Source organism: Haliotis asinina, chromosome 10 (genome assembly GCF_037392515.1).
Source record: "Haliotis asinina isolate JCU_RB_2024 chromosome 10, JCU_Hal_asi_v2, whole genome shotgun sequence".
In the NCBI taxonomy this organism is placed as follows: domain Eukaryota; kingdom Metazoa; phylum Mollusca; class Gastropoda; order Lepetellida; family Haliotidae; genus Haliotis; species Haliotis asinina.
In genome coordinates this window covers 23,936,263-23,955,792 of record NC_090289.1, presented here as the reverse complement: position 1 = coordinate 23,955,792, position 19,530 = coordinate 23,936,263, and the positions used below count along the sequence as shown (strand labels likewise).

The 19,530-nt window shown below is 39.9% G+C and overlaps 2 protein-coding genes across 3 annotated transcripts in view; both read left to right on the top strand.

Moving 5' to 3' along the window:
* The window catches only part of LOC137299209 (uncharacterized), a 60,392-nt gene extending 53,976 nt beyond the window's left edge, over window positions 1-6,416 (top strand). Inside the window, exons 15-22 of one of the 2 annotated variants that reach the window (XM_067792507.1) lie at window positions 140-423; window positions 873-1,009; window positions 1,298-1,447; window positions 1,850-2,022; window positions 2,218-2,308; window positions 3,500-3,583; window positions 3,826-3,927; window positions 4,806-6,416. In XM_067792507.1, the coding sequence (XP_067648608.1) occupies window positions 140-423; window positions 873-1,009; window positions 1,298-1,447; window positions 1,850-2,022; window positions 2,218-2,308; window positions 3,500-3,583; window positions 3,826-3,927; window positions 4,806-4,970 (1,186 nt within the window). In that variant the 3' untranslated portion in view covers window positions 4,971-6,416. Of the gene's footprint in view, window positions 1-139; window positions 493-872; window positions 1,010-1,297; window positions 1,448-1,849; window positions 2,023-2,217; window positions 2,309-3,499; window positions 3,584-3,825; window positions 3,928-4,805 lie in introns of both variants that reach the window. The other variant, XM_067831797.1, reaches the window with a different exon arrangement.
* Window positions 6,417-9,768: 3,352 nt separating this feature from the next.
* LOC137254670 (uncharacterized) lies at window positions 9,769-17,790 on the top strand. Its single transcript, XM_067792515.1, has 5 exons — window positions 9,769-10,117; window positions 13,005-13,494; window positions 13,729-13,887; window positions 14,605-14,820; window positions 15,589-17,790. The coding sequence occupies exons 1-5, from the start codon at window positions 9,903-9,905 to the stop codon at window positions 16,660-16,662; spliced, it is 2,154 nt and encodes a 717-aa protein (XP_067648616.1). The 5' UTR covers window positions 9,769-9,902; the 3' UTR covers window positions 16,663-17,790.
* The last annotated feature ends 1,740 nt before the right edge of the window (window positions 17,791-19,530 follow it).

Sequence of the window (19,530 nt, the reverse complement as noted above, 5' to 3'; positions counted from 1 at the left end):
TGTGACACCCTCTCCTGACCTTCCCTTCCTCTTGGTCACATGCATGGTGCAAGTACACACCTTTCACATAAATGTTATTGAAGCTGTTGACTCTAAAAGTTGAGGCATGAAGTGACCATGTGTTGACGTGTTTTTCCAGGAGGCCCTTGCTGCCAACTCCCCCAGAGATGACCAAAGAGGAAAGGCGCCAGCTGTTCGAGGCCCAGGTTCGAGCTCAGGATGAGATGAATGCTGAGATTCGGAGACAGCAGGAAGAGTACTTGCAAGCTAGATATGCAGAGAATCCCAACTATGACCCAAGATATGACCCTCACCTGGCTCAGTATTATCAGCAGGAGCAAGACCCCGGCTTCACCCAACAAGATTCAACTTTCCCACTGGATCCCAGCTTTCAGTACACCCAAGATCCCTCTATGCCACCAGGTAGTGTTACCAAGACAACATCACCCGCAGGTCACATGGCCGACCTTGATGCTGGGTCCAGCCAAGCAGGTGTGTGGGTGTTCACATGCATGAAAGCATACGCTGATGGCTTGCTTGCTGGCTGGCTGCAGTTTGAGATGGCTTGTGACTTGTGTTGGAGTTTTGTTTTCCATGTATTTATTGTACATGTAATCACTTCATCGTAAGCTTACTTGTTTGCTGGCTGTACATAAATCTTGTTAGACTGGATGAAGTTTCCCATAACTTTTAATTGTTCTGTGTCTGCAGCTTTTTCAAGTATGTTTGTTTTGTGTCATTGTCCCTAACATCAGTAGCAGGGGAAATACTATGCCATTTTTGTACTGTACGTGGCTATGCAGCTATGAATGAGTGTGAGAAAATGTGTTTAACCAGCAATGTAGTCTACAATGTGGATTGTATGCTGACAGGTCATTACCCCGGGATAGAGGGGATGGCATCAGTGCTGAACTACTCTCACATGATTGACCCAAACCAAGCCAAACAGTATGTAGATCCACATCAGCCCCAGATGGTGTATCAGCAGCAACAGCAGCAGCAGTACCAGGTGAGGTTGAACCCATCAGAAGCCAGTTGTAGTACACCATATAAAAGCACAGAGATGGAAAGAATCACACAGTGCTAATTAGGCACAAAACATCACTTCCACATCACAGTTTCTATAGTCTGCACAGATTTTTGTTACCAGGTCTGACAAAATCTCTCGTCTGGTATCTGTGTAATGCCAACTTGGAATAGCTATACCACAAAACTGTGGTATAGCTATAACCTGCAGTATTAATGGTGTGGCAATGTACAGTATGTGACATTTGTGGTTGTTATTGATCTATTGCAGGCTGCAGCTGGTGTGCTTGCCCAGTCCACTGTTGCTCCTGTCACCGACCAAACCATCCAGGCCCAACAGGTCATCTACACGCACACACCCGGCTCAGCTGTGCAGCCAAGCATTGTCCCAGTGGCAGATCCCAACGTGGTGGCACAGCAGGTAGATCCCATTACAGCAGTGAATTCATTATTTTGTCAGTGGAATATCTTAATGTGGTGGCTTCTCAGCAAGGTCCTTCAGCACAGCAGACAGAATTATGCTTCCACATGTAGTCCTATTGGCAAAAACAAGCCATCTGCCTATATGATGTGTCGTTGTTCCAATGGTAACCCATTGTGCCCAGAGCCAATATTTACTGGCTGTAGTAAGACAGGCAATATGTCACTGTTATCAACATTCTCTCTCTTTGATCTCTAGGTCTTGTTAGGACCTTAATGTCCTGAGCTTCCTGCCACAATGGTAACCTGTGCAATGCTAAAGAATGGGAGTTAGGTTAACCTGTGTAAAGTTTGCTTGTGAAAGGTGCACCCAGTTGACTCCAATTGACTGTTCATATTGCAGGTGCAGCAGCTACAACAGTTGCTCAGTCTTCAGCAGAACCTGGCTTCACTGGCACAGAAGGATGAAGAAGAACCTCCACCACCACCATCCAAGAACAGCTCTGGCCTACCCCCACTGTGGAAGTCAGCCACTGACAAGGAGGGCAATGTCTACTACTACCATTCAAAAACAAAGTAAGTACATTAATTATTGAAAAGCTGGAACAGATGTGTTGCCATGAAACTAATGAAGCTCATCATATGCATTGATGATCTTCACATTGACTTACTCTTCATGCAACTCTGTTGATCTTCCTAATTGTTATGATACTTGAGCTGACCCTGGGGGTCTGTGTAACTACTTTGCAAGAGTTCTTGTTTATGCTTCAGACAAACCCAGTGGGACCCACCCACATGGGATCAAGTGCCTGAGGATAACATGGAAGTGGACTCTCCTGCAGATAAAGAACCTGAAGTGAAGGTAATTTACTCTTCTTATTGATGTATGCTAGCGCCACACAAGTAGATGCTCGATTTGGAGATATTGGGGATTGTCTCCCAGTTGTATTAGATGTTCCAGGTGGATCTGATTGCCTCTGGGGTGACAAACCAGACTCCAGTGTTTTGTATCCAGTATCCAAGGGTCATGGCCTCCGATCCAGCTCAATTGGATGGACAGGGTTTTTAGGGTGTTTCGCCGATTCCGAAGTTCTCTTGCAGTGTGCAACCTGACGAGCTTGACTACTTGTGCTCCTTGTACCCTTTTGGTCGGCTCAGACCTGGTGTCTGATAATCATCAGGTTTCTGGCTCAGCTTCCTGTACTGTTACCCCTTCGAGCAGATCTGCTAACCCAGACCAGAGTGGCCCACTCAGTCCCAAGATTCAATGGGTGTCTTGGCCACTGTCTGGAATCGCCTACAAGCAAGCAGAATTCCTGTAACAGTTGCAGATGCAATTCTGACATTGTGGATATATTCTTAAGTATGAGGACAGATGGGCCTATTATGTGAGCTAGTATGGAAATTGCTTAATTCGTATTTAGTCAAAGTATTGGACTCTGTTCAAGGCCAGTTTAGCCACATCTACTATCCGAAGCTACTCCATGGCTTTCAAGTTACCTGCCAACGATGTTCTCTAGAGCAACACCCTATGGTGCAGCGCGTTTTAGCAGGCATGGACAGAATCTGTCTGACTGTTCAGCTGATTAGTTCCCCGTGGGAGTGTCAGTTATTCTTGATTGGATCTCATTTTTGAGCTGTTTAGGTGGAAGGCACCCTTTCTTCGGGCGACATTCATATGGGGGCTGCCTTTTATATCCCAGGGGTAGACAGCATTTGTGCAAATACTCTCTCCTGATGTATACTAGCTACTATGTGGATGCTTGATCGGGAGACTTTCTGGATTATCTCTCATTTGAACTCTCTGCAGTGAAGAACCAGACTCAGGTGTTTTGCTGTCAGAAACCACAGATAGAGAGTCTTGAACCAGTATGTAGCAGCACATTCATGATTTAGTGTCTGGATCAGATGTATGACCACCCGTGATTAGTGTTGTTGAGTGTCTGGGACCATTTTATATCAGCACTGTTATGTTTTAGTGTTTCATCAGTGGAACTGTCACATGTCAGTACACCAACGTGTGGTACTTAGCTTTTGTTCTCTATTGGTTCAGACCTCCAAGAAGAAGACAACCACAGCAGCAGCTGACACGTCCAGTGAGGTTGCCAAGAAGATCAAAGACCAGTTCAGACAAAAGGTATTGTTCCTCTCTTACCATAAGTTACAAATCTGATATTCTTGACACACAAATGTATTGGTTCTATTGTATTGGACTAAAGTGAGGTGTGCCTTTACAAACACTTCTAATGTGTCAGTAATAATAAAATATTGCATCTTAGAATGTAGTTGATCTGATCATACCTAGTTTGTGCCCTCTCCAAATATACAGCTCTGGAGGTATCTATGGCAGGTTGTAATACATGATTGTGTTGTTCCCAGATGTCACAGCTGATTGTGAGCTGCCTCAACCCTTACCGCAAGCCTGACTGTAAGGCAGGAAGAATCTGTTCAACTGATGACTTCAAGCACCTGGCCAGAAAGGTGAGGGGAACCATGAATGCACAATCCATTCCTTTCGCTATACCTGGGCCCCGTTTCACAAAACTCTCGTAAGGCTAAGGTCTCGTAACTTTTCTCGTAGCATTCGTACCTCCTATACTGTAACATAGGAAGCAGGAATGATACGAGAAAACTTACGAGACCTTAGGCTCACGGGAGTTTTGTGAAAGGGGGCCCTGTACTACATGTGCATTGTTGTACACCTCCTCCTGGTCATTGCTTTACAATATTTTTACAAAATATATGGGAAATCGCTCTGGAACAAAAGCATACAAGATCATTATTCACACTTGCTGAAATGTTTTCAACAGTTGACCAATGGAATGGGATGGTCAGACTCACCAACTTGTTTGATATGTCATCGGTTCAAAATAGCTCATGCTGTTGATCACTGCATTGTCTGGTCCAGATTCTGTTATTTACAGACCGCCACCATTTGGCTTGAATATTATTTGCTGAGTGCAGCATAAAGCTAAACTCACTCGCTCACTCAAACCAATCTCAACAGCCTCTGAAGTGGTTGGAGTGTCCACCCGAAGAGGTGAGGTCATGAGTTTGATCACAGGGTGTGTCATACCAAGAAACGTTGAAATATGGTACTTCTTAGTTCTTGCCTTCTGTTCGTCATGATGGGTACAAGGTCTGTTTGGCTCAGAGCCAGTATAATGTGTTTTAGTGGTGTATTCATGCTCAACTGTAGCATGGTATCTCAGTGAGCTAGCACAGTAAAACCAGCTTAAGTCAGGGCTAGTACAAGCAGCCACGCATACACATGTATGCATGTCGTCATATGAGCGAAATATTTTTATGTGAACCATTAAACCCTATTTCACCTCACCTCAAACTGAAATCTCTTTTAGCTGACACATCACGTGATGGCCAAAGAGCTGAAACATTGTCGTCATGTGGAAGACCTTGAAGTCAACGAGAATGTCAAGGCAAAGGCGAAAGACTACATTAAAAAATACATGGACCGATTTCCATCTGCCTACAAGAAAGATGATGACTCTGAATATTGTACTTAAACTGGACATATAACTGTTAGGTTGACAGTGTACATATTGTGTTGTTGATGTATATATTGTGTGCGGAACCCAGTCATCATCTGTTATTGTATATATTTTGTGTAGCCCTGTGTTCAACTGTTGATATATATATATAGTGTGTGTCTTGCCCTCATTTCATCGGTCATTGTTTATACCATAGATGCATGGAAGGTACAGTGTAAGCGTGAGTGTGTGTGTATTTGCAAATCAGGGCAATGTATATACAATAACATCATGAATCAGAACGTGGTTATCTGATATCATCCAGGGATACATAGTGTTTTAGCTGGTTTTGCAGTTTCATTTGAATGAATCTATCCTATTTGAAAGAGTGAAGTCATATGACCTACTTTACTGGAGCAGCTATCATTACTTCGACTTCGAAATCCATTAGGATCCTGAAATTCTTTCATTGCAAGTAAGGAGTAATAGATAAAAACGGTAAAAAACTCTTGTTTTTGTTATGGTCCATCTGTTAAGATTTTAGTAAATGAACTGGTTCGGTTATGTTTTAATATGTGATTGTATTACAGATTTTAACGGACTTAATGAGTTAGGAAGTATTTTACATAAAAGTTTTACTTGTTATGTTTTGAAAATAACTTTTATATTTCATTGTTTGTTTAAATCCTGTGTATGTTCTGTTTGAAACATTAGGGGTGTTTGTCTGTGAGACTATCAATATTGACCTCAAACAAACAAATTGAATACAATTCTCTAACAGTTCAGGAGAAGAAATGTACAGTTTTATTCTTCTTCAGTTGCATAACGGTTTTACAGTAGGCGAGTTCACGAACTCTATTCATAGATAAAATGTTCTGAGAACAACCTGCAATTGTAAATGTAAGTTCCTGTATGTTCTTCAAAGGTTACTGTCATTCACAGGTTCAATATTTCTTCACATTCTAAGTTTAGAGCAAAGTCTGCATTCACTTTCTCATCCCACTTTAAATTGACAACTTTAATTCAGGTTTTAAGTTTTGTTGGAGAACAATTTATGTTCAGATCTACAATGGATTATTTTACCTTGTTTCCTACCAGCTTCTAACTACAGTTTTGTGACAAAATACAAGATATTCATATATAGGCTGAAAAACGGAAAAACACAATTAATTTGCTGCTATGATCTTGTTTGGAACACCTGTGCCACATGGTGACCAGACCCATATGGAGCATGTTCCTTTGTGCCTAACGACTGTTGTCGGTGTTTCTTTTGCTTGTGTGTAAAGGATGGGGAGCATCCACCATTTAGCAGTCAGCCTGTCTCTGTGTTGTGTTGCGCACAAGGTGTGATAGCATGCCATACATCTTTCATGTGCAATACATTCAACTCATTTCATTTATAAGGGATAAGTGAGTTTTGTACAATATTCAGATGAACTGTATATTTTACTATTTTGTGATAATAAATGCAAACAAAGTTTTCATGAGTCTGTTGTCTTGACTACAAGTTGTCTTTCATTCATGTATCCTTACTGGGTGGATGACAAGCAACAGACCATGCACAGCTGGTTATAGCTTCTCTGTGGGTGTTCACTTTGTTTCTTGGGGTAGCAAACATTTCTGCATCTCAGATTGAGTTGGACGCCACCTTGAACAGTATTTCAGTTAGATCATGATGGGTTGTGAGAAAAGCCTGCTAGGCCAGTCAGAATATAATAACTTGACATTTGGGATAACAAGCAAGTTATCGCAGACAGCTGCTCACTGGTGTTTATTTATCATGTCCACAAAACAAGGAAAAATCAAAGAATGGGGAAATGTGTTTGAGGGTGTCCGAAATAGGCCCAAACCTTGCTTTTCAGCAAGCAACACAAAAACAGTTGTAAGAACATAGCATCATTGAGCACGTAAACAAACAGCTGCCAACTGCAAGGTTCCTGTCAAAGTGGTCCAAATCGGGATTTGTTGGATTTAAGTTTACCAAATGAAAATAAGTACCTCTCAGATGCAATATCCACATGTTAAAGGTCACGTGTAACGTAAAACACAACTTTGCAGATTCTATTACCTTTCGGTATGCACTTACCCAAACAAATCCATCAAACATGCCAATTCAGCCAATAAAGTTGAAAAAAAACTGCATTGAAAAAAAGCCCGCGAAATAGGAGTTCAAACGAGTCACTTATTTTCCCCCAGCGCACACATGTGGCTGTGGGCAGTAGTCGAAACGTGGTTGTGTACGCAATCAAGTAAATAATCTTGTCGGTACATGCTGATTGTGATGAGTAGACACTGTCACAGAGAAAGCTCAATGTCTGGTTTATTGACACCAATATGTCTGCCCGTCTGTCTGCTTATGACAAAAATATGCAATGCACAACTTCGATCACTGACCAATTTGAAAATTAACACCTTTCGGGTTTATACGCCATAAACAAAAGAGCCAGGTGAGCGTTTCGGAAAATGAACCAGTGTCGTTTCACATGGGTACACACACCGTCTCTGTTTGGGTTCGATAGCTTCGTTTCGAGGAACGTAAACCCATTTACACAATATTGCACTTTTGATGTGCGATTATTCGCTTATAATTTTGTTTATTTGCTTTTTCTCACAATCACCAAGGCATTTTATATATAATATATAAATGATAACTGTTTCAATTATGTTTGCTTTTTTGGTTGCATGTGACCTTTACCCTGGTAATTTATCAAATAAAAATACAATGTATAGAAGGGGACTTTGCAATCACTTAGCAGAGGAATGATGACTGTGTGAACTATCAAGGTTTACATTCTCCAAATAGGATGCTAACTTGGAGTTAAATGGTACATGCAGTACAAATGATGGCCATATACTGGGGGTTTGTTTAGATGGAGTAACTTGTGAACACCAGCTTGAAACTTGATTCCAATCTTTTAGCTTGTGAAGATCCTGTGACTGTTGTTTCCTTCCCATTACATTTGCACGAGTTTTGGACTTTCAGATAGTTACATTAAGGGGAGCAGATTCATGTGGCAAACAGGGAAACTGGTCAACAGTTTGAAACATTTGAGCATTGATGATACACCAGATAACAATCTGGCCAATTCTTGGATTTCAACCAACTATGTGGATATGCTGAAATTGCTGACTGATGCAACTTTGGACAGGATAAAACATGAGGAATAAAATGGATAACATCACATTTTGATCTACATACTATTTGGCTTTTTACATTCATATTTTAAACTTACAGAGGCACAAACTGACATCGCACAAGAAAACTTTCAAGTATGCAGTTTAAGAGAGGGGAAACTCATGCTTTGAGAAGTATGCTAAACCTTAAACAACAAACACTGCATTAAACATACATTTAATATGAAATTATATCTTATGTCCATTTATTATGCAACATTCCACAAAAGACATAACAATTGGATACACAAATCATGAAATACTACCAGTTTTATTACCCATACTTGAATTACTACTGCATTTATCGGGTGGTCAGGATCACTAACTTGTCTGAAACGTCATCAGTTCCCTATGTGCACAGATCGATGCTCATATTGTTGATTACTGGATTGTCTAACCCAGACTCGATTATCTGCAGACCGCCGCCATGGATTATTGCTGAGTGCGGCGTAAGACTAAACTCACTCACTCACTCACCCCTACTGCATTTTCCCGTCAAATATCACAAATGTACCGTAAATTCTTTGAGAAATTGCATAAGAGCGTCCCCCAAGAACATCATTCTTTGGCGCCATTTTCAGTAAGATTACGAAAATGTTGACTGTCAGGTAAAGATTTAAAGGAGATCACTTCCTAAAAGATTAAGTACAGTTTGTCGTAGTACTTGATCTTCGTGACTATACGTTATTTGAATTTAAGCCATGGATTTATGCCCATTGTATGAGCATCTTAAACTCACTGGTGATCGTGACATTTCCAGCATTTATGCAGTGTGGGTTGATGGCTGTTTAATCAACGCGTCTGCACCCGATAGTACCTATTAGACGATAACATACACTCGGGTGCAGACGCGTTGATTGAACAGCACGTCAGTTTGCCCTGAACGAGGATTGTTAACATCGACATCATGGTTTTCTATGATTTGGGCACTCATATAATATCCTCTATTTATTACACTGGTGGCAGAGTAAACTGTGTGCCTTAAAAGTGTTGCATTGCAACTGGTTTAACCCAGCTGGGTCTAGTCAACCATTTGTGAGACACCTGTACCGAAAGAGTGTATCTGTGCGTCCAAAAAACCCTTGTTTTACAGGATTTTTAGATCAAAGGCACCGACAGTACTTTATCAGGCGACATCACAACGCCATTCTCGTCTGCAAACGAACCCATGGTAACTAAAGCCGACGTCATGCTGATGCCGCACGCCAGCTGTCATCGCCTCTTCGTGATTTACACTTGCTTCTTTACGTTGGGGGCAGACACGTTACCACAGAACTGCATGTCAGTTAGCCCCGAATTGTTAATTTAGGTCACCAACTCCGCTGTGATTCGTTTTTTTTTCTGCCTTAGATTCATCGTAAATGTTACACAATAACCAAGAAAATATTACATTTGACATTTTAGAAAAGAAATACATGTCGATCTACCATCATGCATCTTTTAAGCATACTTTGCTGCTTTGAACTAGTACATTTACAGTAGGAGTGCAGTTTATTGCACTGTGCATGTTGGAAGAGCTAACTCTATTTCTTAAATATAATCACAATTTATACCTTTACCCAAGAACATTGACGTGAATGTGATGTCAGGTTGGCTTGTTGTCCAGTCCGGTCCTGGATGCCCGGCTTTGGAAATCGTGCCCGTATTTTATTACCAACCCGGAAGTAGATCTACTAAAAAAACGGCGGCAAATACAACTTCACATGTTGAAGTTGTCTTCGTCGTATTGAGAAACGAAAATGGGACAGTTGATACCCAGATGTTTAATATACCTTCTTTTTACTATTGACACAAATGGCATTTTACCTACGGCCATCAACTGGCCACGTTTCATTGCAGAAACTGCACACATTTGCAGTGAATCGACTGGAATTCTTACTGAAAATTCACAATGCCGGAGGAGATCGCCTTCGACTACTTGATATCACCAACAATATTCAGACAGTTGCTGACTCTGACTGTTTGATAGACGGAACACAGAAGGATAATATTTCACATTTTATTTTAAGGTATTTAATTGTGAGATTAATGTGTTTATCAAACAGGCTCTTGTAAGAATATAATCAACATGTGTTAAAGACTGCTGGAGCTCCTTTGTGGTGCTGTATTCTAAAGGTAGGCCATATCATGTCCTACAATACTCTGTGACACTCATGTCACCACCCAGATGATCTGATTTGTGGTGTCCTCCCATTTGTCAGACACATAATGATTCAGTGCAAATAGGTGATGCTCCCCCATCCCAACATTGAAAGTGGGCACAGCCCAGTTACTGAGGCGTACCCACAGGGGGCATAGGTCATTAATGAAATTCTTAATGCAGAGGACATTGTTCAATGAAGGGCATTTATTGTTTTCAGTAAAGAACATTGATAGATACAGAAATAATGAAATAGATTATCAAAGGTGTGTAGCAGCAGGGATATTCTGCTACAGGGATAGGTCACTTGCTTGCTTTCTTTACCATTTGTACTAATTACCATGTGCCTCGTCATGCTCCAACGCACTCAGTGACTAGGCTCGTTCCCAGTGCAACTTCAGTTGTGTTTAACCAGGGAGACTATATAGATTATATACGTTGTAGATTATCCCTGGTTCAGCCAGTTTATTGTATCAGTCAGAATTTTACAATGAATGAATGAATTATAGTAAGAATATAGAGCAAGAATTATGTGAATGAATGAATGAAATAAAGAAAAAGAATAAAAGAAAGTACATATGTGAATGAATGAAAGAATAAATGATACACCATGGCCTTCTCTCCCAAAACATGTTAAAGAACGCAAAAGTATCACAAGAATTTATTCAGATATCTTATTGCATGTGGGGAACAGAATGGACATTAACAAAATGTTAACTGACACTGTCACACTGCCCTCAAAAATAGAAGGATAAAACTGTCACAAAGCGTTCTAAAACACCTTTCCAGTTTTGTCAAATAATAAGATCAACAAGAAAGAAAAAAGTTATGGAACTATAACCCTCAAGCATCAATGGTGGATCAGATCAGATCTGCAATATGCCATATTTTTCACACACCTCAAATGCACCCTAACATTTTGTTTTAGATTATGGAACTATCACTGTTACTTGCAAACTCATTTCACCTGATAGTATATTCCCCTCATAAGAATTAAAGGTGTATGTGAAAGATGTTTTTGAAGTAATAACTAGAAACACTCGAACAACGGCATATAGTATTTCAATGGCGGATCAGAGCAGATCAACGATATGTCACATTTTTCACACACCTCAAATACACCCTAACATTCTTTCTTAGATTATGAAACTATCCCTATTACTTGCAAACACATTTCACCTGATAGTACATTCCCCTCATATGAATTAAAGGTGTATGTGAAAGATGTTTTTGAGGAAGTAACTAGGAATACTCAAACAACGGCGTATAGCATTTCGATTTTGAAATGTCATATTTTTCACACACCTCAATTACACCCTAACAACTTTTAAGTCATGAAACTGTCACTATTACTTGCAAATACCTTTCAACTAAAGGTATGTTCTCCTTATAAATATTAAACGAATGTGTGAAAGAAGTTTTTATCGGCACAATTTAGTCTATCTTCGCGGTGAATCGAGAATAGAAGCCAGTGAGCTATAACTTACCGACTTGAAACTTTACTACAAATCTTCTGTCCTAATACGGACACTAATACCAATTATTTGACTTAAACTGAAGTGACAAAATAGTTAACTTATCTTTCTACATGTTGGATTTCAGTTGTTATAACACTCAGTGAACTTAATCAGCTGTTGAAAATAAACTGGGCTCAATCTTAAATACTACGCTGCCACCATATCGGCTACACTGGTTACATAACTACCTGAGACATATGTTCAGTGGCTTTTCGAGGAGTTTCTTCTCCCCCTCTATATAGGCTCCCTGGTAGCAGTCAGGTCAACATTGGTTTGCTTGGTTTGAAAAGAACTGTCAAAGGTTAATGAATGCATTTATATAAATTATAGTTAAGCAGTAATTGCAGTCAGATTTTATGATTTACTCTGAATTAGGTAGATACCCCATCAGTATGTCCGTAAATGGTATGTTGTAAATTATGTAATGGCAAATTAAATACTAGTTTGTATAATGTTATGTACAGTTTATATTCTTCAAATACTCATTTACATTTTCCAGTGTCAAGCATATCGTATCCTACAGGATACTGGGTTATATCATATTTTGCTCACCCAGTCTGTACCTAGCAATGTTTTGCTTAACAATACTGTACACTTCAGTTTCAGTCATCTGTTTAAGCAGTTAAAGATTATTACTGTGTAATGTATAAGTATTCGCCTTATTTTTAGAACCTTATTTGTTACAATTACCTTATTAATATAGATGCTGGTTGACAAAATTTGGAACTTCAAACCACGTGTTGCCCAATGAAACAGGACATCGATACAGAATTAAAAGATGTAACAGATATACATCATCTGTCTGTGATGATGTCCACGTCATATTATACTGTCCGGCACTAAATGCCTCTAGACATTACTTTTTCTCCCAATACCTGTCCTGGACTTTGTTCAGTGTTTTAATAGGTATCGATATCTTGTACGGAATCTGTGTCACTGTGTTTTTTTAGAATAAAATGTCAGTTCTGTTCTGTTCACAAGGTTCAGTTACATAGCTAAACCCTAGGCATGGTTAATCTTTGTTAATTACCTACTCCACTATCTCACAACGGGAAGTAGACCTTAACTGGTTACAAATTGAAATAGTTTTATTATGTATAGTAACTATTACCTATTTACTTTTGTTACAGGCATCAGGATCATTTCATACAAGACCTTGCTACTCCCCTAAAATGATGTACCCAGTATTCATGCCTACATATTATTCATTCACACAATGTTTTTTTCCTTCCATTTCAGACTTCTTTTTGTTGCTGATCAAGAAACCACAGATTTTTTCCTGCAAGCAGAAACTCAGTTATTCCAGTTCCGATTTTCCTGTCTAACGGAAAAAGAAATTTACAGACTTCTGAAATCAACAACAAAATATGTTCACACTATTGAACAACCTTGTGCCACCACATACAATGAAACCGACATCCATCATGTTCTAAGTATCCTCCAGGCAATCAAACAGTCTGCAGGAACTTGGCAGAATGCTGCACACCAGTACATGGCTGGGAGGAGTGGTCTGTACTTCCATCTGCCCTTCCAAGCAGTTACCTCCCTTGTTAGCAACAGGAGGGTTGTGTTGCACAGGGGAATGGCAAAGGTGCATTATGACAACCTTGATGAAGTGTTGACTGGACTGTTCAGGTCAGTATTACATCTAAGCCTGAAACAAGTGAAGGGGGCAAGAAGTACAGCATTGCAGGATGTCAGGATGAAGAGATGTGCAAATGTTTTGAAGGTACATTTGACACATATAGGCTGAAAAGGTCAAGTGACACAATACACTTGTGTAAATACTCTAGATCATATCAACATGATCTGTAAATAGAGTATACGGTATTTATTTTCTGTGACAAGAATTTTGTTTTGTTTTTGGATGTGCCTAAGGAAATAATCTGATGGTGAATGAAGATTATTGAATGTAATAGATAGTATAACTTTTAGAACTTGAACTGAATGAAGGTTCTTCTAGTCTATTTACAGAACAAAAGTTCCCATTCCACTTAACTGGAACCACCTGTCCTGTTTGTCACATGATCAAGTGGACCAATTTGAGCACCTGTTTCCTCTGTGTATGTCCAGCCTTCACAAATCCCTGCGAACAAACCACCGTCTCAAACACAATGACAGGGTATGTGACTGTTGAAACAATGGCAGACAACCACTAGTAGTACTTGGGAAATGCTTTTGTGTAAATAATATCTCGCATTGCCCACATAATCGACACCTCATGGCCTGATAGATGAAACATAGTTTTCTAACTAGCACACAACAAAGTACTTCTAATTTATATAAACTACAAATATAATGAGACCACCCATTCACTCACATAGGATGACCAGCTGCAGGTTGTCCAGACTCTGTAGATCCTTGTCCAAAGTTTTCATATGAGCAGTTTCTGGCTAGTATTACTGTCTACAACTGAGAAGGGAGAGGGATGTGAAACTGTTCAGTCTTTTAAGATCAGATAATAAAAGTCCATGAAAATAAAAAAAGGCAGAGAATCTGGCTTGTAGGTTTATAGATTGCAGTAGATGCTGCTGTTTGATATTACTTTGGTTACTGTTCAGGAAGATATGACTGATTATGAGCTGAGCTGTTACACAACTGTATTTAAAACATCTTTGTCCTGGCTTGTGTTTACAGGGTCCCTGTCACCTCAGGCACAGAACTGCCATCCCCTGTCCCATGTACTCATCATAGACATATAGCACATTGTGTACCAAGTGCACAGTGCCCCATTATTGTGTAAACCTGGTAGGACTTGACATTGTTCTGTTATTTTCTGGGGGATATGTGACGTGAGAGGTTACAAAGGAGTACCAAGCATTCCCCTGACCATGTTTAGGTCCAGTACAGCCTGTTCCTGAAGGAGGTGGGCATGCCAGTGCACCAGGCCATCAAGATGTGGAAGCAAGAGTATTCTCTACCCAGCCATCTCCCAGGGACTGGGCTCCACAGCTGGCAGGCTGATGAGCGCAGGTACACGTACAACATCAGACACCTGTACGGCCTGGAGGGTGCTCGTCGCAACTACCGAGGACACTGCTGTGCTTCGCTTCAGGTTAGACAGAATGAGGATACTCACACAAACATGACTACTTTGGAACTGCCATTTCAAAATATCTATGTAACATCCATTGAGAACCTTCCTAGGTTTGCTGAATAAATAGTAACCAATGTTGTGTTTGGTAGTCATGTAACGATAATTGTTGGAGAAATAAAAGCCGCCTGAAATGAAAATTTAGAATATTGAGTAATAATCTGGATGAAGAGTACATTGATGTTGCCTGTATTTTGTAAGTTCTGTAATAGTTAGTGATGTACTTATCAAGCTAATACTTTATACCAAAGTGCCTTTTGACAGTACACACTTTTCCTCCTGGATGACTGATTCTGTTATTTCCCCATGGCCAGGACAAACCCACAGTTCTGATATTTTTTTAATACCAATGTGTAAACACAAACAAGGAACACAGAACACAATGCAGAATTCGATCAAGTGTAGTTCCCAAAATGAAGTTGAACGTCAGTGTGAAGAGCACATATTGTTATAAAGAGGTTGTGTATCCATAAAACAATCTCCCTCCTTCATCACTTCAATAGTTTATCATACCAACCCTGACAAATATATCCAAGAAAGACAGAATATGTGGCAAGTCTAGATATCTACAGTTTCAGTTTCTTAAAATGAAAAACTTATTTTCATTGTAATTTGTTTTTTGTCATGCTCTGTTTTATCTGTAAAATATGTTCATTTCAGTGTCTTGTTAGTCTATCACATAAACATCTAAATACCACTCCAAGAAGTTGTCTGCATTGTATTTTCCAGAAACGCACACTTGGGCCAGCCGAGCAAGGAGGATGCCCATTTGTGCAATTTGACAGCCATCACCTTAGTAACATACTGACTGATGCTGCCATCATGAAGATGGACCAAGCAAAGATTCTTAACCTGAAATCATCTGGTGATGCATGTGGAGCCTGTGTTGTATATCTCAGAGGCAGGGTCGAGGCCTGCTTGGACCAGCAGGACATTGATGGAAGACGAGACCGATGTATTCAGGGACATCTGCCTCCATTTGATCAGACCCTCGGCAGACACAGCGGAAACTATGTTGACTGTGAACACATGACAAAGACGTCTGGACATGAACATGTGGATGGAATACAGGTGCCTGGACACGATTCTGTGGTGTGTGTTGATGATGAGATGGCACAGCAGGATGACATTGTGTGTGAGGATAGCAAGACAGATGGTCCAGATTGTGATGTCATACTGGTCAGTATTCATACAAAGCACAGAGGGGTGAAAAGGAGTCTGTCCACCAGATCAGAGCATGTCAAAAGACATGTTTTGTGGTACGAGAGTGGGAAACTGTCAGTGAAGGAAAACAGAGATGTGATGGAGACAAATGTTGTGTGTTCTACCAGCACTGATGCTGCTGCTAAGAATGACATAGAAGGGGCTGAGTCTATGTCAGACAATTTGGTGTTGTGCCAAAATACATTCAGAAAAAAAAACGTTTCAGAAATGCCAACCACCAGGAGGTCAACGTCAGAGGACCATGAACATCCTCCAGAGCATGTGTGTAGCAACAACACTGACACACATGGTGCTGGAGATACCGGCAAGTGTGATACCCGTGTGTCATCTACTGCTATAGGCCACCCTGTCCCATCCAGTCAGTCAGACACTACGCTGACCCATGAAGAGACTCTCAGTTGTTTTGAGCATGATGTTTGTCCATCACAGACTGAAAGTAACACTCAGCTGGAGAAGATGAATAGAGCTAGAGGGAGACTACAACATCTCAGGGACTTTCATATTCACAAGCCTGTGGACTTTTACACTTGTTTCAAAGAGTTAGTAGAGGGGTTGAAATCCAGAGTGAAGGAATGTTAGTAATCATAGTAATAGATAGTTCATGTATATTGTTTCAGTTGCAGGCACAAACAATGTAATCTTTGAGAAGCTGGATTTAAAAACACTGGAAATGAAATTAATTGATTTTCATTACTGAGCCACAACGAAATGAATACTTGTTTAACAGAAACACAAATCTTGAAACAAAAGCTCCATAATGATTACAATAAACATCTATCTGAAGAATTACGAAAGGAAGAAATGGCTAAAATCACTCTTTTCTTACCTGTTCATACTGCAACTTGAATGTCAGTGATCATTTAACATTCATTTTTGAAAACAAAATGTCTTTCCACCAAAAAAGTATCAATGAATTACATTTTCAATTTTTTTATTCATCTATCATTGTTTTGTTTTAGAATAGTGTTTTTCTTGTTATAAATCATTTACCCTGTTTTAGCATGTTAGGGAACAATATTTTATGCATCTTGTCTTTTTATCAGTGTGTTTCATATGATGTTTTTTGTAGTACCTAACACTTAAACATGAAATGAAGTGCCATGATTTGTAACACTGTATATGTTCAATTCTTGGCATCCTGACTTCCAGTTAGACTAAAACATAAATTATTAAGTAAGGTTTTTTTCATCAGTTTAGAGACATAAATCACCGGACCAATAAAAACTCACTGGACCAAGTGGAATTTTGGTTAGGCACCCTTCATAAATATTGTCTATGGGGCATGATGATGAATTTCGTGGAGAAGCATGCACAATGTGAAAGGTCACTGCTCGCCGTAAAATTCATGTACAAAGTAAGTGACTCTGCTGCATGTTGTGTACAAAATCAATGAGGACCCGATGACACACACCATGACACAGACAGGCACGCACGCACGCGCAGAGACAGAGTACATGTATGCAAAATTCAAAATTGATGGAAGCCCCTACCTCCCCACAACCAAATGGGTGACCCCACCCAAACCCCCGAGCCATATATAAATTATTAGCAGTCCCATGGTGTATCCATATGTGGCAATGATGTAAGTGTATATTGAACTGTTTACATCTTATACTTCATGCAGCACGTCATGTAGCCTCCAAAGGGTACGTTTACAGATATTTGTGAAAAACAATTGAATAAAGTCACAAAGACATGTATATATAACTAATTTGTTTTCTTCTTCATACTGTTAGTTAACCTGGTCATATACCATAAAGGTTATTATGTGTAGTTTTGATTTGTAGTGTACTTCTACATTTACTTTTAAATGGATTCGGTGAAGCTTGAGCCATAATAGTGCAGGCACATACATCATAAATTGTCTGTCCAAGAGCCTCAAGTAATATGCTCATAACCAAATTGTCAAGGAAAGTCTAAAACCAGTACGTTATACAACTAGCTGATCACATCATGGCCAGTGAACCAGTATGTCTGAAACCAGTACGTTATACAACTAGCTGATCACAACATGGTCAGTGAACCAGTATGTCTGGAACCAGTAGGGTATACAACTAGCTGATCACAACAGGGTCAGTGAACCAGTATGTCTGGAACCAGTAGGGTATACAACTAGCTGACAGGCAGGCTTGTGGAAAGATCGTGAAAGCATCCTTTGGCATCGGTCAAATTTACCCAAAACTGACGATAGAAGATAAAGCACGCCCCTATTCCCGATAGTCACATCACATATCAGTTCGGAGAAGAGAAAAAAGATCACAGTAAAACCAGGAGATAATTCGTGAATAGCTTCTTGATAACTGATGGTGGACGACGGCATGTTACCAGTTCCACCGTACAAGTCACAAGAGGGGACTAGCTCAATTCTAATCGTTTGCCTAGAACTGTAATATAGTTTGATGGCACTTGATGATGGTGGTTTTCTTGCCAAGGCTGGTTTGCCTAGTTCAGACTCGATCGTTGAGAGTGAATCTTGATATGCCAGACATATTGCCGACTAGTGCCAGGCTCTCACTCGCACTCAGTCTAAAGGGCACACCAACAGGAAAATGACTATTCATGACTCCATTGGGGAGTAAGCTTTTTAGAAACACAAAACCAGTTCAAGTGGAACCTATGAAATTTAACTGAACATTTACTTTCCTTGCTGCCTTATCTCAGCACATGCGACCATGAACATATATATGAGTCTGCTTGAAGAATCACGTTTTGCAACCGTGTATCTTGATTCCAGACAAAAAGTAGAACGGTCGAAAAATTGCACAAGATAAACGTTCTCAGATTTAGCAAGAGCTCATTTTATCCTGGCGACACCTCCATCAGATTAAGGGCAGTTTCCATATTTACAAGACGTACGTAGCGGTCTGAGTGAGACTATATTCGTATGTTTTTCTGACCCCATATCTAAAATCAAACTTCGAAATAGACGGTTCCCGTGAGTTCTTTAACATGTTTGTATGGTTTATGGTTACCATGGTAATGAATCTTAAACCTTCTTACAGAACTAGTAAAGTTACTTAGGAAGCTGTTTGTTTCCAAACACAACGCAAATATAGGTTTTCATGTCAGGTGTTGGCTGGCGCTGAAATCACTCGGAACATGACACAATATCTGTAAAAACAGGAATAATCTACAACACTCTCTATATAGGATCCCTGGTAAAAACAATGAAGTTTTCGGAGGTTTTCACTTGAAGCCATTTTCATCAGTAAATTTAACTTAGGCTCAGTAGTATAGCAATATAATGATAATACTGAGTCCACACTGACTTAGACTTATAATAATCTTCACAGAAACTGGGAAGAAGCTGAAGTACCATAGAGTAGCAACCACTTGAACCGCCCGTGTTGTGTGTAACAATACCTGCAGCCAGTTCAGATGTTGAGGGCAAAGCTTTACAACAGTTTAATCACAAATAGGCCACGGTGAAAAAATAGACACCCTGTA

Excerpts from the sequence above, each read along its gene's own strand:
- LOC137254670 (XM_067792515.1), top strand. The coding sequence starts at position 9,903 with ATGGCATTTTACCTACGGCCATCAACTGGCCACGTTTCATTGCAGAAA. Across the intron at positions 10,118-13,004 it reads ATTTCACATTTTATTTTAAG|ACTTCTTTTTGTTGCTGATC; the intron begins GTATTTAATTGT and ends CTTCCATTTCAG. Across the intron at positions 14,821-15,588 it reads ACTGCTGTGCTTCGCTTCAG|AAACGCACACTTGGGCCAGC; the intron begins GTTAGACAGAAT and ends TGTATTTTCCAG.